The sequence below is a fragment of the Dreissena polymorpha genome, chromosome 3 (genome assembly GCF_020536995.1).
Source record: "Dreissena polymorpha isolate Duluth1 chromosome 3, UMN_Dpol_1.0, whole genome shotgun sequence".
Classification (NCBI taxonomy): Eukaryota; Metazoa; Mollusca; class Bivalvia; order Myida; family Dreissenidae; genus Dreissena; species Dreissena polymorpha.
Window position 1 is genome coordinate 93,044,397 of NC_068357.1, and position 17,291 is coordinate 93,061,687.

Below are 17,291 nucleotides of genomic sequence, written 5' to 3' on the forward strand. Positions count from 1 at the left end.
ATGTTATACACAAGATTTTCACACTTTTGCAGTGAGAAGCAAATGTGCCTAGTCTGAGAAATCAGGTTTAATGATTGTGTGCAAAGTATCTTTCCAGATTAGCCTGAGCAGTCCAGATCTGATTTTAGAGACTAATCTGGGATACACTTTACGCACATGCATTAAGCCCTGTTTTCCCAAAGTGCCACTCATACATGGAACATCTTACCTAAGCAATAGATTTCCATGACAATGCAGCGACAGAGGGTGCCATGTTACCTTAGCACTAGATTACCATAACTCTGAAGACATGGAGGTTGACATCTTACCTTAGCACTGAATTTCCATGACTCTGCTGCCAAAGAAGGTTAAATATTTCCTAAGCACTAGAGTTAATTGGCTCTGCAGCAAGGGAGGGTGACATGCACTAGATTTCGATGACTCTACAGACATGGAGGGTGACATGTTACCTTAGCACTAGATTTCCATAACTCTGAAGACAAGAAGGGTGACATGTTACCTTAGCACTAGATTTCCATTACTCTGCAGACATGGAAGGTGACATGTTACCTTAGCAATAGATCTCCATGACTCTGCCACTATGGAGGGTGACATGTTACCTTAGCACTAGATTTCCATGACTAAGCAGTCATGTAGGGTGACATGTTACCTTTGCACTAGATTTCCATGACTGCAGCCATGGAGGGTGACATTTTACCTTAGCACTAGATTTCCATGACTCTGCAGCAATGGCAGGTGACCCATTGGCTTCCTGTTCCAGGTCTTCCTCTGCAGGGACCTCTAGCAGCTTGTCTGCGTCTACATCTCCTCTACACAGCGGGCAGCGAGGGTGACGGCTACAGAGGGAGCATTTTGTTCTTCAAAGAACATTTAACATTGAGCCTTGGTCTAAGAAAATGGGGCTTCATGCAAGTGTGTCAAGTGTTACCCCAGATTAGTCTAGGCAGTCTGCACAGGCTAATCAGGGTCACCACTTTCCTTCTAAAATGGGTTAAGAAGGGACTTCTTTGGGAAAAAAAACGAAAACAGAAATGTTTCATGAGAAAAAAACATTAGAATAATTTCAAAGAGAAAGTGAAAAAAATAATTTCTTCTAATAAGCAAGGAACATCTCAGTATTATCTGCTACTACCATCAAATGTTAGATCAATTTCTTTCACAGACCAAGAGGGTCCGATGTGACAATTACAAACTTGACTAAGCTTAATAATTACTTAGAACAATGTATAAATAAAGGTTTGCTTTGTCATCATTTATAAACGTGAAGCATATAAAAAAGAGGATACAAATAAAGCCCAAAATATCTTATTTTCTTGAGAGACTTTCTAATCCAATTTTGATGATAATTCCAACCAAAAAAGAGCACCGCATAACGGGTGCAAACGCTCGGCTCAAGTGCAGTTTTTAACAAGGGCTGTTTGTAAAACATGCATGCCCCCCATATGGGCTGTCAGTTGTAGTGGAATCCATTGTGTGAATACGTTTTTTGTCACGGTGACCTTGACCATTGACCTAGTGACCTGAAAATCAATAGGGGTCATCTGCCAGTCATTATCAATGTACCTATGAAGTTTCATGCTCCTAGGCCTAATTATTCTTGAGTTATCATCCGGAAACCATTTTACTGTTTTGAGTCACTGTGACCTTGACCTTTGACCTAGTGACATGAAAATTGATACGGGTCATCTGCCAGTCATGATCAATGTACCTATTAAGTTTCATGATTCTAGGTGTAAGCATTCTTGAGTTATCATCCGGAAACTATTTTACTGTTTCGAGTCACTGTGACCTTGACCTTTGACCTAGTGACCTTAAAATCAATAGGGGTCATCTGCCAGTCATGATCAATGTTCCTATGAAGTTTCATGATCCTAGGCGTAAGCATTCTTGAGTTATCATTCTGACACCATTTTACTGTCTTGAGTCACTGTGACCTTGACCTTTGACCTAGTGACCTGAAAATCAATAGGGGTCATCTGCAAGTCATGATCAATGTACCTATGAAGTTTCATGATCCTAGGCTTAAGCATATTTGAGTTATCATCCGGAAACCATCTGGTGGACGGACCGACCGACATGAGCAAAACAATATACCCCCTCTTCATCGAAGGGGGGCATAATAAAAGAAAGCTTGTCAGAATATTTTTTTTAGAGGTCACAGTGACCTTGGACCTAGTGACCCACAAATGGGTGTGGCATGTAGAACTCATCAAGGTGCATCTACATATGAAGTTTCAAAGTTGCAGGTGGAAGCACTTTGATTTTAGAGCAAAATGTCAAGGTTTTAGCATTACACCGGCGAACGACACGAAATGACGAGCTGGCTATGACAATACTTCGGGTTTTCTCCAAAAACGCCGAGCTAATAACACAACACTGTCAAGCTACCCACTCACCCTCTCGTTTCTGATAACAGACTCAATGCAGGGTCGACAGAATACATGGGCGCAGTGCGTGATCACAGGTGACCTGAGCGCGTCCAGACACACGGCACACTCCTCGTCTGTCCCTGAGCCCAGCACAGTGATCAGGGTGCCTATGAGCTTCATACGCATTTCCTCACTAAGGGCTCCATCACAACTAGAGAGCTCACCTGCACAATGGCACAATCATACAGCTACTTAAGAAAGGCTAAACATTTGAATTAAAGAGAATGAGACAATTTAATAGAGTTGAAGACAGGTTTACATGGCAAGGCTTTACCTACAATATTTATTTTTAAACTCATTCAAGAGATAATCAAAATATTTGCATTCAATTGTTAAAAGCAAAAGCCAAAAATGATTAAATTAAATGAATTGAACTAAGTGTAGTAATAGCAACATTACTTATGAGCTTTCCAGTTAAGCCAAAGGAAATACAATTCAAACAGAAATCAGAGTAGCAAGCAGAGCTCCAGATAAGATGCGCATCTGCGTATTTACGCATTGAAAAATAAAAAATAAGTGCTTTAAAAATCGGCCCAGTACATAACATTACGCAATACAAATCTTGGCACATATTTTTGATCGATTAAAGTGCGTAATCGTTTTAACCAATAATCCAGTTGAGTGTTTAGTGTAAGTTAACCTTTTAATCAAAAGTAAGTCGATAAAAAAAACCTTGTAATCAAAATGGCGGCCCATCGAGTTCTTATTTGGGAAAAGGGATTTTCAAGTGAACAGCGGCTCCCGCAGGAAGTAACCGTATATTATGCCAATAGAGATAAATCATATGATGCTTATAAAATTGTTAAAATAATTTTAAGCCATCTCATTGTTGAAGAAGTTTATAGTTTACTTACATAGACCACAGGCAGTGTGACTTTATTTTCAATTGTACAAACAGTGCCATAACATAGTTAAATTGCAAAATGATGTTCATGTACTATATGAATACTATATGCAAGAAAGACACAAGACAAGACATGAATATTTAAAAGAAAGTTAGTTCATATCATCATTTAAAATTTATTGTGTTTGCATTTCTTAATATCGGAAACAAATAATAATATTTCTAGATTAAACACACCATGTGCTGTCAGTTTTCTATGGAAATGGTGTATACCACTAAATATTCCTTAATACCCTTTATGGCAGAAACAAAGGAGTTAAATACCCTTTAACAATAATATCAGGGGGTAAAATACCCTTTAGACTAAATCTTTATCTGGAGCTCTGGTAGCAAGACAAAATATCACTAAATGCCTCGATTAACATTGAATCAGCATTCCAAATGTTACATACTCAGTAGAACACATAAATTAGTTCAAACTTAAATGCTTGTTTCATCAATCAAAGCAAAATACCATTAACCAAGAAAGCTTCCATTTACAACTTGCAAAATGTGTACCCCTAGGTCAAGAAGCATTATTAATATTATCATATAAAAAAAATCTCAAATTCTCTTTTGAGACACTTTTTTCAAACTGGCCTATAAAAGTAAAACCTCTACCGGCTATACTCATTAAAGTTTTTGTAGGGATTAAAATCACCGATTTTATTTTTGTCTAGTTTTTGTTTGCTTTCATTGATAAGTTGAAAATCTGCATGCAGCATACATGATACATTTGTTCATCATCATCATCATCCTTTTCCGTTTTAAAACAATCAATGCAAGTACACAATTCTTTGTGGATAGACATTCTTTGATCAACTAACAAAGGAACGATCTTTTGATTAAATAAATTACCCTACAAATTTTATGTCAATTACTGTCAAAAAGTAAAAGAACAATACAACACAATTATAAAATTTAACACTCTTTTAAGTCACTGACAAGGTTCTCAATCTGTGAATTGTTCAACAAAATCACTTAATTTAAAACATCACGTTATTTGAGTCCATTCTACATTATAAAAGAAATCTACAAGCAATCTCACCGCTTTTATTTAGCAAAATTAGCCGTACATTGCAACACTTTGGATCAATTTTTCTCTTCTTCTATTGATCCCATGTTATAACAATAATCCAGCACAAACACACAAATACATCATTTTAATGCAATTAATGAACTGAATGAACCATGTAATCCAGTGGCATACATGTAATGTCAGAGGAAAAACTTATGCCGTACCCGATTTTGTTTCACATTTAATTAAAACAAGCACATTCATTGAATTGATATCTGCCTACAAATAAATTTTGTTATGGATGGGTGCAAACCCTTTGATCTACAGTAAAGTCCTAAAAATATTAAGTGCAGGGAATTGTTTGTACGCATTTTAATTCACCACATTGACATCTACAAACGACTGAAGTTTCATGTTGAAATCTTGTAGCATATTTGAGATAAAGACTTAACTAGTTTTATCATACAACAAGAGCACCGCATAACGGGTGCCATGCTCGGCTACGGGTGCAGTTTTGAATAAATGAAAGCTTGTCAGAATTCTTTTTTGTGTTTTTTCAGAGGTCACAGTGACCTTGACCTTTGACCTAGTGACACAAAAATGGGTGTGGCGTGTAGAACTCATCAAGGTGCATCTACATATGAAGTTTCAAAGTTGTAGGTGAAAGCACTTTGATTTTAGAGCCAATGTTAAGGTTTTAGCACGACGCGGACGGCGGATGTCAGACGGCGGACGACACGACGAGCTGGCTATGACAATACCTCGGGTTTTCTCCAAAAACGCCCAGCTAAAAACAACAAAAGGGCAATAACTCTTATTTAAACTTTTATTGATATCTTAAGTTTCTGAGATATAGCCCTGATAAGTTAATGAATAAGTTTCTAAAAATTTGTTGGAGAAACATGGTAAAAGTTCACTCCACAAACGTATGCAGATAATCCAACAAACTTACAGGGACTCCTATAAACACCCTTTAAAGCGTTTCAAGTACTTAAATGGTTGACAGGCCATAATTCAAGGACATAAATCTGCCGTCCTTAAAATGACACATAATTACCTGGTACATATGAGCCTCTCTCTGGGAAATGGGGCTTTATGAATGGGCGTGAAGTGGCGTCCCAAATTAGCCTGTGCAGTCCGCAGAGGCTAATCAGGGACAACACTTTCCGCTTTTATGGTATTTTCATTAACTCTTTCAGTGCTGGAACCAAATTTTAAAGGCCTTTGCAAACAGTTTGGATCCAGATGAGACGCCACAGAACGTGGCGTCTCATCAGGATCCAAACTGTTTGCTATTCTAATAATATTGTTTAAAAAAAAATCGAAGAAAATGCTAATTTTAGAAATTTAGCAGACAACATTTTAGCAGATGACAAATTTCCCAGCATGCAAAGGGTTAAAAGAAAGTATCTTCTTTGCAAAAATCCAGTTTCAGAGAGTAAGTCCCTGATAAGACTTTGCAGACTGCACAGGCTTTTCTTGGACAACACTTCACGCACATGAATTAAGCCCTGATTAGAGCAAGGCTGATATGAACCAAGAAGGCCAAGTGTGTACCTAGTGTCTCCTTGACAGCTTCTGCGGCCTTGGCCACCAGGAAGGGGTGGCAACACAGCTGTCGCAGTCTCATCAGGATGGCCAGAACATCCCCGTAATGGTGCAGCAGCGTGCCCTGCTTGAAATATCTGGAAAAGGGATGAATTCTTTAACCCTTTACCACTTAGATACGTATTTTCACACATTTGTAGTCCCTTAGAAAGTTATATTTAATTTAAGACCTTTCTTAATAGATCCGGTACAAGTTTTCAATGCTTCATCTCCAAACCCTAGATACTTATTAGCAGCAAACAGCATAAAACCTTAACAGACTGCGAGTTACTCGCAGGCTGTTCTGGTTTTATGCTGTTTGCATATTACCATTTTCACTTTGCTTCTAAGTGGGAAAGAGTTAATAAAAGAAATGACCCTCCCTCTTGGAAAACTGGGCTTAATGCATGTGCTTAAAGTGTCGTCCCAGATTAGCCTGTGCAGCCTGCAAAGGCTAATCAGGGACAACACTTTCCGTCTAAACTGGATTTTTGCTTATAAGAGACCTCCATTAAGCAGAAAAAACAAGCAAATTTGTTGAATTGATATCCCCGCCAATATGCTTCTTGACACTCATAACAAGTTTCAATTAAATCCGCCAAAGCACTTTCAAGTTAAGGCTCCGGACACACAAAAAAGCATTTTTTCAAGATACAAAGGGCCATAACTCTGTTATTAATAGATGGTGTACATTGCCATTTGGCGTGCATCATCCTCTAATCCATATATGTACTCATACCAAGTTTCAATAAAATCCGCCAAAGCACTTCCAAGATATGGCTCCGGACGGACGGACGGAAAGACGGACAACGCCAAAACAATATCCTTCCTCCTATGGCTGGGGATAACAATGAAAGCAGAAAGTAGGGTGTTCAGGGGGTTAATGAGTTTGAAGTTTCCTTGTTATTTTATTCATATTTCTAAGAAGAGTAATGTTTAACAATTGCATCAGTCTATAAAATTTGAAAATCGGATAAGTAGTTTCCGAGTTATAACATTTTTAAGATAAGACGTGTAAGTATTTTAAGAGATAAATTCTCTGTTGAAACGTTACAGTATGTTATTATGGCACCCAAATGAACAAAATTCTAGGGATTTCTTAATAAATGTAGTCCGGAACCACTTAATTTTCAAAATTTACTTATAACAACATACATCAAAATGTTTGTTTGCGTTTCAGCTTTCAGAAAATTTACGCCTTTTTGGCAAAAAAATCCAAGATGGCCGCCATAAAGACGCCCAAAATGACCGCCATGGATTTTTAATAAAAGTTGTTAAGTCATAAAAACATTGATATTTTGATGAAAATTGGAATATTATTATTCCAGGTTATGAAAATGAAAAGTTTCTAGTATTTTCAACACACATTTGAACAAATATTATGTTTTTGGATGAAAAAGGGAAAATTTCAAGATCGGCCATTTTGATTTTGCTGCCATTTTGGATTTTTTCCGCGCCGATATTAAATTTTATGTGAAAATGGTTATGTAATATATCAAATTAAAGGGAATTCCACAACTATTTTAGAAATGAAATCGAATCTAAAGATCTGATCAAATTATGACAAGCAAAAGCAAATAAGGGATTTTCAAATTTTCAAGGTCATCCCTAAAACCACAATCCCTCAGGCCCCTTTTGCATCAATTCAGATATTGGACCTACCAAAATCTTTGTGATACATTAGGGTTCACTTTTATGCCTGCCCGCAAGAAAATTTTTCATTAACTGTTGTTGCCACAGAAGTTTTAATGATATTTTCATATTTTTTGTGATCTTGACCTTTATCTTCGGCCAGGTATACACTTGAAGCCCAATGTATACTGAACATTTTGGTACGAGCCTCATCTATATTGAAGCAAAATTGGCCAGCGGAATTTTGATAAAACAAGGCCACCTTTTGACTTTTTCATATTCATTTTCAATACATTTTACAATGGAAAAAATGTCACAACAATTTTGGTCCTGCCTGAACACCCTACAGAAAGGGTCATCATTGAATAGCATGTGCAAACGGCCGAGGTTTATCTGGCACAATTCTAAATGCACATGCATCAAACCCAGTTTTCACAAAACAAGGCTCAATAGATATAACAGGGAGAATTAAGTGATGGAGCAAAGCTTGAAAAACATGGCAAAGGTATGAGTGCATTAATAAAACAAGAGGGCCTGAAAGGCCCAAAGTCGCTCACCTGAGATAACAAGATATTATTGGGACAAATCTTCTGACCAAGTTTCATGAAGATCGGAAAATAAATGTGGCCTCTAGAGTGTTAACAAGGTTTTACAATAGCCGTATAAGGAAAAATGCCCCGCCCCCTCGTGGCCATGTTTTTCAAGCAACCAAAACCATTTTCAAACTCATCCAAGATATCATTGGGACAAATCTTCTGACCAAGTTTCATGATGATCAGAAAATAAATGTGACCTCTAGAGTGTTAACAAGGTTTTACTATAGCCATATGAGGAAAAATGCCCCGCCCCCATGGTGGCCATGTTTTTCAACCAACCGCCATCATTTTTTAACTTCTCCAAGATATAACTGGGATGAATCTTTTGACCGAGTTTCATAAAGATCGGACTATAAATGTGGCCTCTAGAGTGTTAACAAGATTTTACTATAGCAATATATAGCCATATAAGGAAAAATGCCCCGCCCCTTGGAAGCCATGTTTTTCAAGCAAACGTAACCATTTTCAAACTCATCCAAGATATCAATAGGACAAATCTGCTGACCAAATTTCATGAAGATTGGACAATAAATGTGGCCTCTAGAGTGTTAACAAGGTTTTACTATAGCCATATAAGGAAAAATGACCTGTCCCCTGGCGGCCATGTTTTTCAACCAACCGGCATCATTTTGAACTCGTCGAAGATATAATTGGGATGAATCTTCTGACCAAATTTCATGAAGATTGGACAAAAACTGTGGCCTCTAGAGTAATAACAAGATTTAACTATAGCCATACATAGCCATTTAAGGCAAAAAGCCCCGCCCCTTGGCAGCCATGTTTTTCAAGCAAAGGTTACCATTTTCAGACCTGTTTACCCTACCGATTGCTTCTCAGTAGTATGGAGGGCATCTCTCAGTAGTTTTGGGCTGTTGTCAGTAGTTTTAACCTTTTCAATCATTTTAAGCATTAAAACTCCATGACTGGGTCACAGATCAATTTAATGGTAAATAAAGCATTAGATGAATTAATTGCTAATAATTGAATCTGTTACGTGATTTTTTTGCTTTTAATTGTTACAGCCTGTGCCATTTGGATTGGGGAAATTAGCATGATAAACCATGAAATTGGATAAAATAGCGCGATAAACCATGAAATTGGGAAACATTAAGCATTATAAATATGATTATAAGTAACAGAATTAAAATTGTTTTTAAGTGCATGTTTGACAGCATTTTTATTTTTATAAAGTGCTGCTTTAACGTCTTCTTACAATGAAGACAATATTTAGTTAATATCCATCCACATGCATATTAAACTTGCAATAATATATAGATTCTTAAATACACCATTTGATCATTATCTCTTTAAGAGTAGCTATTTATTTGATTCAGTATTTTTTTAAATTAAATATCATAAGGGGAAAACATAAACAAATATTGACAAACACCCTTTAGTGTTCTTGTAACATGTTAATGATGTATTAAATGGAGTTAAAATAGTATATTTTATTTGTTTACCTTTTAATATCTTGCACTTGACAACCTCAGTTCAATGCTATTTCATTGAACTGTACAGCCTAACAAACATAATAAAGCAGAATATGCATATGAATCTGAGTATACACAGATCCACTAACATATAAATCAAATCATGTTTGTCTCTTTCCATTTTCGAACGATACTCATAGTGAGTAGAATGAACACCAATTTACCAACACTCGTTTCCGTGACGCACATTCACTGTGCAGATTTCTGATAATTTTTTTTAAATCTCAAAAGTAGTATTTTGCGTTAATTGACACACGCATTACATTATTCCCTAATGACCATATGATATCCGTTGTTAATTTGAATGGTATTTATTATTTTAGCCGTTAATCGCTATTTCTCGTCTGCTTGCCGCCATCTTGGACGTGTAAAAACAGGCGTGCTCAATCCTGATACATTGACTATCGTCAATATTCTCCGCAATAGAGAGAGAGATGGCTAAATTTGCGAACCAATACGCAAGTCAGTTGTCGTTCGGTGACGACTCGACAAGCTCGATCAGCACTCGTTCCCCGGGAGGCTTGAATTTAAACGTTTCTTACTACACAAGCGCTAAATGATTATGATTGATAAATTACCCGCAAAGACCGAAAATAAGCAAAAGTACGATTAAAAACTGAAATTTGACCATTTTGATCGATGGATCCGTAGTTTTTCAGTACAAATCCGTAGTGCGTAGTTTCGCCAAATAATCCGTAGTAACTACGGCGAATCCGTAGAAGTAAACAGGTCTGCATTTTTTAACTCATCCAAGATATAATTGGGACAAATCTTCTGAGCAAGTTTCATGAAGATCGTAAAATAAATGTGGCCTCTAGAGTGTTAACAAGGTTTTACTATAGCCATATAAGGAAATATAGAGAAAACTGCCTCACCCTCTGGCGGCCATGTTTTTTCACCGATCTGGACCATTTTTGAACTCGTCCGATATATCAATAAAACCAATGTTTTGACCAAGTTTCATGATGATTGGGCAAAAAGTGTGACTTCTAGAGTGTTCACAAGGTTTCTCTATAGCCATATCAGGAACACTGCCACGCCCCCTGGTGGCAATTGTTTTTCCACGGACCGGAACCATTTTTGAACTCAACCAACATATCATTTAGACAAACATTTTGACAAAGTTACATGAAGATTGGGCATCAAATGTGACTTCTACAGTGTTCACAAGGATTTTCTTTTTTTTGACCTAGTGACCTAGTTTTTGACCCAGCACGACCCAGTTTCAAACTCAGTTGAGGTATCAATGGGACAAATGATCTGACCAAGTTTCATGAAGACCGGACAATAAATGTGGCCTCTAGAGTGTTCACAAGGCAAAATGTTGACGCTGCACGACAGACAAAAGGCGATCACAAAAGCTCACCATGAGCACGTTGTGCTCAGGTGAGCTAAAAATAAGTCACCATCAGGGAAAAAGGCAGAAATGCATTTGCCTAAAGTATTGTCCCAGATTAGGGACAACACTTTCAGCCTAAACTGGGTTTTTTGCTAAGAAACACTTCCCTTAAAAACAAAACACTAAAAAACAAGACGGCTTGAAAGGCCCAAAGTCGCTCACCTGAGATTCAAAGGAACTGACCTGTTCTGTGCAGCCCAAGATGTCATTAGAACAAAATATTCTTACCAACTTTCACGAATAGTGAACACCCTGGCAGCCACATTTTTCAACAGACCAGAACCATTTTCATACATCCAAGATTTCATTTAAACAAATATACTGACAAAGTTTCATGAAGATTCATAAGTCCATATAAGGAAAAATGCCCCGCCCACAGGTGGCCATGTTTTTCAAGCAACTGGAACTATTTTCGAACTTGTCCAAAATATCATTGGGACAAATCTTCTGACAAAGTTTCATGATGATCGTACAATAAATACGACTTCTAGAGTGTTAACAAGGTTAAACTATAGCTATATAAGGAAAAATGCCACGCCACCTTGGCGGCCATGTTTTTCCACCAACCGGAAGTATTTTCGAAGTCATCCAAGATATGATTGAGACAAATCATCTAACCAAGTTTCATGATGATCGGACAGTAAATGTGGCCTCTAGAGTGTTAACAAGGTTTTACAAAAGCATGATGTATAGCCATATAAGAAAAAATGCCCCGCCCCCTGGTGGCCATGTTTTTTAAGCAACCGAAACCATTTTCGAACTCATCCAAGAAATCATAAGGACAAATCTTCTGACCAAGTTTCATGAAGATCGGAAAATAAATGTGGACTCTAGAGAGTTAACAAGGTTTTACTATAGCCATATAAGGAAAAATGACCTGCCCCCTGGCGGACATGTTTTTCAACCAACCAGCATCATTTTTTAACGTGTCCAAGATATTATTGGGAACAAATCTTCTGACCAAGTTTCATGAAGCTCAGATAAGAAATGTGGCCTCTAGAGTGTTTACAAACCAAATGTGGACAATGGACGGACAGACGTACGACGGACAAAGACTGATCACAAAAGCTCACCTGAGCAATCAGGTGAGCTAAAAAGGAGATACAAGTAATGTAGCAAAGGTGTCTTGCTTGATCAAATGGTTGTGGATGAGATATCAATAATTTTTTGACAAGTCACACCTTTGCCACAAACTTGACTAACACTCCCTCTACACTTTGTTATCTTGGTTCAATGGCAAATAATTCAGAAATGTGTAGTTCACTGGGGATAAAAAAATGTCTTGCACATCTACACTTCATGACGATCACATTTTAAGTTGCAATTAATCTTTAGAGAAATCTTCAAGTTTGTTCCCTGAATTCCCTGATTTTCCCTTTACAAAAGGGAATCTTTTCCCAGATTCTCCGAACTGCTAAAATTCCCATCGAACCAAAGATATAATTCGTCACTCACTTGCTCACAATGAGTTTCCCCTCTTTCTGCATGGCATCATACACAGTTCTCTCCTCCTGTGACAGCGTGATGTGCTCAATGCACACCTGGCGCTTTGGCAGCTCTACCAGCGGCTTGCCATCCACTGTCTGAGTCTTGGTGCGACGCAGTGCCAGGTGACCCATCAGATGCTGTACACGCCTTTGAAACAGATATACAGTGATCAGTACAAACCTGTCTATTTAAGCATAATGGCTTCAAAAGCTTAATACTTACTGGATTAATATGAGTTTGGGTCCTATAAAGAACTGGAGCCTGCATTCAGAAACATATCCTTAAACCTAAGACATAAAAAAAGAATATTCTTTACTGTGATGTTTTAAGAACTACTTAAAAGGGAAGTCTTGCATGTCATTTAACACCAATAAATAAAACATTCTTTCTTAACTCTTTCATTGCTGGAACCGAGTTTAATAGGCCTTTGCAAACAGTTTGGATCCAGATGAGACGTCACAGAACGTGGCATCTCATCAGGCTCCAAACTGTTTGCTATTCTGATATTTTTTTTAAGTGAAGAAAATGCTAATTTTAGAAATTCAGCAGACGACAAATTTCGCAGCATGCAAAGGGTTAAGAACAGTTTGTTAATGACATAAGCACTACTTTTAGCCTGTATATATTCATAGTCAGAAGTATGTGTTTTTAAGTCTTAGAATTGGTTGGTAAATATGGGCCAAGTACTTGGTGACTTGTAGGAGACTTGAGAACACTCCAAGGATAAAGATTGAAAGCGAGACCTGCCGATTGCTATAATGACACCATATCCACTTCACCACCCACCGTACAGGGATAATAGCTCCTAAAATGTGTGTCTCAAATGTGTCCGCCAAGGTTATATAGTGCACAGTAGTCAATACGAATCAATGAAATATTCAGCTGAATGAAAATGCAAATATTGAAATACAGATTTTTGTAGTTGATGCCATTACCTAGTGTTAATCTTAATGCTTTAATAAAAAGTGCATAGCACACTAGAAATCTTTGGCCTCCCAATGCCAGTCTTACAAAAAAGGATTTTCATTATTCCTGTACTTCAGTTCTTTGCACTTTTTTCTTCTTTAGCAAGGGCCTAATATAGGCCCCTTCCCCAAAGAGAACAGACCCTTCTCACACAACAATTTCCAAAAAAAGATGCAAATTTTACGTTTAACTTTTGGCACTTTTTCCCCAGTTTTGAAGATATTATACCCCCTAAAATTGAAGGTAAAGCAATTTCGTCAATAAAAAGAAAAAAAGCCCTGCTGTTGTTCAAAATTCAGACCAATAGATACATATTAAAGGCCTGCACTTTTGAGGGCAACATCAAATCCCCTGCCCGCTATAAAGGCTCATATAATGATGTTTCTTTCACAACTGTACACCACAATTGTACACTCACTTGAGGGCACTATCCTCCCCCTTCTCTAGAGGCCGTTCAATGGTACGCCTCCACCACTGCTGGTCTGTAAAGGGGGTCACCTTCAAAAAGTTGATAAGTGACCACAGATCCTTGATGGAGTTCTGAATCGGTGTGCCTGCAATACAAGCTTCAAATCAGGAAGCAGGTACCTACCAATTATCAGAATCTTACATAGTATGTTTAATCTAGGTTGTCACTCTCAAATCACGGGTTTTACACAACAACGAACTTAATTTTGTAGTCATGACAAAATATTATGGCAATATAAAATTGTATTTTCAATATTTCATTTTCTCAACATTCCTTCAAAAATAAAAACAAGAAATGTGTACATAGATCGCATATGCTCCCACACTCAACTTTTGTCCAAAAACTATGCTAATGTAAAAAACAAGCTGATTAATGGCAAAACTGGAGTTAAAGTCTAAATGTGACCTTGACCTTTAAGGTAGAGAGACGGATCATGCATGTGACACGTTTCTTGTAAAAATAGTCATTTATGTTATTTTTAAATTGCACAATTCATGAAAAACTCTACTGACAAGCAGTTTATGAAGAACTTTGACCTTTTACTTTGAAGTAAAACATTGAACTCTCAAGTTGGGGGATCAGTGGAACATAAGGCACATCAACTTATGATAGTTTTACAGTTGTTCAAAGCCGAGACAGGAATTTAAAAGCACTTTTATGGCAAAATTTTACTACTGACCTCTAAGTGTGACCTTGATCTTTGAAGTATTTGGACAAATGTTACAGGCGAAGTTCCCATTACGATGTTTAACATTGGTGCAACGTTTACTTGTTCAACACAAGAAAGTTTCGAGAGTTCCTCTACCCAAGCAATTGAATAAAAAGTGCCTTTCTGAATATGCCTGAGGTGTTTGATGTGAATACGCTGCAATTCCTTGATCTTAACAAAATCTTGTAGTATAAACTTGTCAATGTTAATCACTAAGTTCTCTTAATTGCGGACCTGTGAGCACCCAGCGCCTCTCAGCCTCTAGCTCCATGATGGCCTTGCTCTGCTGGGATTGGGGATTGCGTATGGCATGACCCTCGTCTAGCACCACACGCAGCCAACGCACCTTCTTCAGGGGGCTCACCTGGCCCCGCCCCGTCTGGGATCTCTACAATAGAGTGATAGTGTAGTCTGCTATATAAAAGACGGTTCTCACTCTATGATAAACAAGCTTAATGCATATGCGTACAGACATCTCAGTTGAATGTGCAGTCCATAACTGGCACATGCCATAAGTCTCGTTTCCTGAGACTGCTGCAAGGAGTATTAAGGGTATAGGCTTATATAGAGATTTCCCTTAAGCTGAATGGAAAAAAGGGCCCCTTTCCATTTTCATGAATTTCATTCTTAACCGTTTTAAAGTATGTCTAAACCTCTTTTTTTCCATTTCTCATTTACATGTTTTCATATTTTGGCAAATACACACACACACACACCTTACATGTTTGTATTGGCTATTGACAAATCAATAGAATAACATACCATATTACTTGATATTATCATAAGCTTATTTTTAAAGAACATACCTTATAAATTAATTATATGCTGAATGAATGATTGAATATGAGAACTTTAGTGGCAACAGCAAAATTGAGTCACTTACAATTTGCAATTACCACAAAGTTTACCCTCCAACAAGCTTTTACAAAAGAGATCACTATGCGCCTTATCAGCCCCCTCCCCCCCTGGCATTTTTTAGCTTGGCTAAATCCATACCATTTGTATTGAAACAAGAAACCGTCGGAGACGGGTGATGCTCCCCAAAGTTTTTTTTTGTCACAATATTGCACTATATATTCAGATAAAAGGAAACGTCTAGCGAAATAGCCCGGACAAGAATTGCACTATATGTACAGTTAATGGAAAATTTCAAAATGCCATAACTCTGTAAAAATCATCCGACCAGAACCCGCTGATAATATGCACATCTCCTCTTGGTAGTATAGCTTCCCATAAAGTTTCATTGAATTCCGATCATTAGTTGCTGAGAAATAGCCCGGACAAGAATTGCACTATATGTACAGTTATGGAAAATTTCAAAATGCCATAACTCTGTAAAAATCATCCGACCAGAACCCGCTGAGATTATGCACATCTTCTCTTGGTAGTGAAGCTTCCCATAAAGTTTCATTGAATTCTGGTCATTAGTTACTGAGAAATAGCCCGGACAAGAATTGCACTATATGTACAGTTAATGGAAACTTTCAAAGGGCCATAACTCTGTGAAAAATCATCCGACCAGAACCCGCTGATAATATGCACATCTCCTCAGGGGGTTTTTTGGCCCGATTTTATAGCCAAAATTCGGCTATGTACCCAATCTAAAAAAGTATACTTTTTTCCCAAAATGTGGCAAAAAATTCCCAATTTAAAAAAAAAAAAAAAAAAAAAAAAAAATTTTTAAGAAAGAAGTCTAATGCGTATTTTATCTCAATTTTATTTCAATTACATCTAATAAAGTATTATATGAGTTTATTCTTTTAATTTGAATGATTATAAAGAGTTATATCAAATTTAGTATTTCCCTAATCAGTGGACTTTTCGTGTGGAAAAAAAGGCTAATGAATTTATTTTCCCAATTTCATGAAAATGACGATAAAATTCCCAATTCCAAAGCCATGGGCTATCTTCCCAAAAAGTGGAAAACAACCCTGCTCCTCTTGGAAGTGAAGCTTCCCATAAAGTTTCATTGAATTCCGGTCATTAGTTGCTGAGAAATAGTCCGGACAAAAATTGTGCACAGACGGACAGACGAAGCGGCGACTATATGCTCCCCCCAAAATAAATTTTGGGGGAGCATAATGAAGAACCTAAGTCAAAACCTAATTGTTTTCTCAGTAAACTGTAAATTAAAGCTAACACCATCTATTATAACATGGAATCCAGTATTACATGGGTGGGTCTCAGCTCCCTTTCTTTCCAACCTTCCTTTTTCTGTCTTTATTGTTTTTAGGAAATTCAAAATTGCGATGCCCATCACACTGCTTGATTTATTGTTCTATTGTTATTGATTTGAGGTCAACCCATTCTGGGAGCACTGGACAGTAACATTGTAATACTACTGGTGTACTGCTTGATGCAAATAAATTCATAAACAAGGGCTGTTTGTAAAACATACATGCCCCCCATATGGGCTGTCAGTTGTAGTGGCAGCCATTGTGTGAATACGTTTTTTGTCACTGTGACCTTGACCTTTGACCAAGTGACCTGAAAATCAATAGGGGTTATCTGCCAGTCATGATCAATGTACCTATTAAGTTTCATGATCCTAGGCCTAAGAATTCTTGAGTTATCATCCGGAAACCATTTTACTATTTCGAGTCACTGTGACCTTGACCTTTGACC

The 17,291-nt window shown here is 37.4% G+C and overlaps 1 protein-coding gene across 7 annotated transcripts in view; it reads right to left on the reverse strand.

Annotated features, from left to right (window-relative positions):
• The window catches only part of LOC127875316 (helicase-like transcription factor), a 68,952-nt gene that overhangs the window by 3,688 nt on the left and 47,973 nt on the right, over nt 1-17,291 (reverse strand). For 6 of the 7 annotated variants that reach the window (XM_052420288.1, XM_052420291.1, XM_052420290.1 and 3 more), the window contains exons 18-22: nt 14,901-15,054; nt 13,907-14,042; nt 12,490-12,669; nt 5,888-6,015; nt 2,397-2,593 (exon numbers count right to left, since the gene is read on the reverse strand). In XM_052420288.1, the coding sequence (XP_052276248.1) occupies nt 2,397-2,593; nt 5,888-6,015; nt 12,490-12,669; nt 13,907-14,042; nt 14,901-15,054 (795 nt within the window). Of the gene's footprint in view, nt 1-710; nt 858-2,396; nt 2,594-5,887; nt 6,016-12,489; nt 12,670-13,906; nt 14,043-14,900; nt 15,055-17,291 lie in introns of those variants that run through there. The other variant, XM_052420292.1, reaches the window with a different exon arrangement.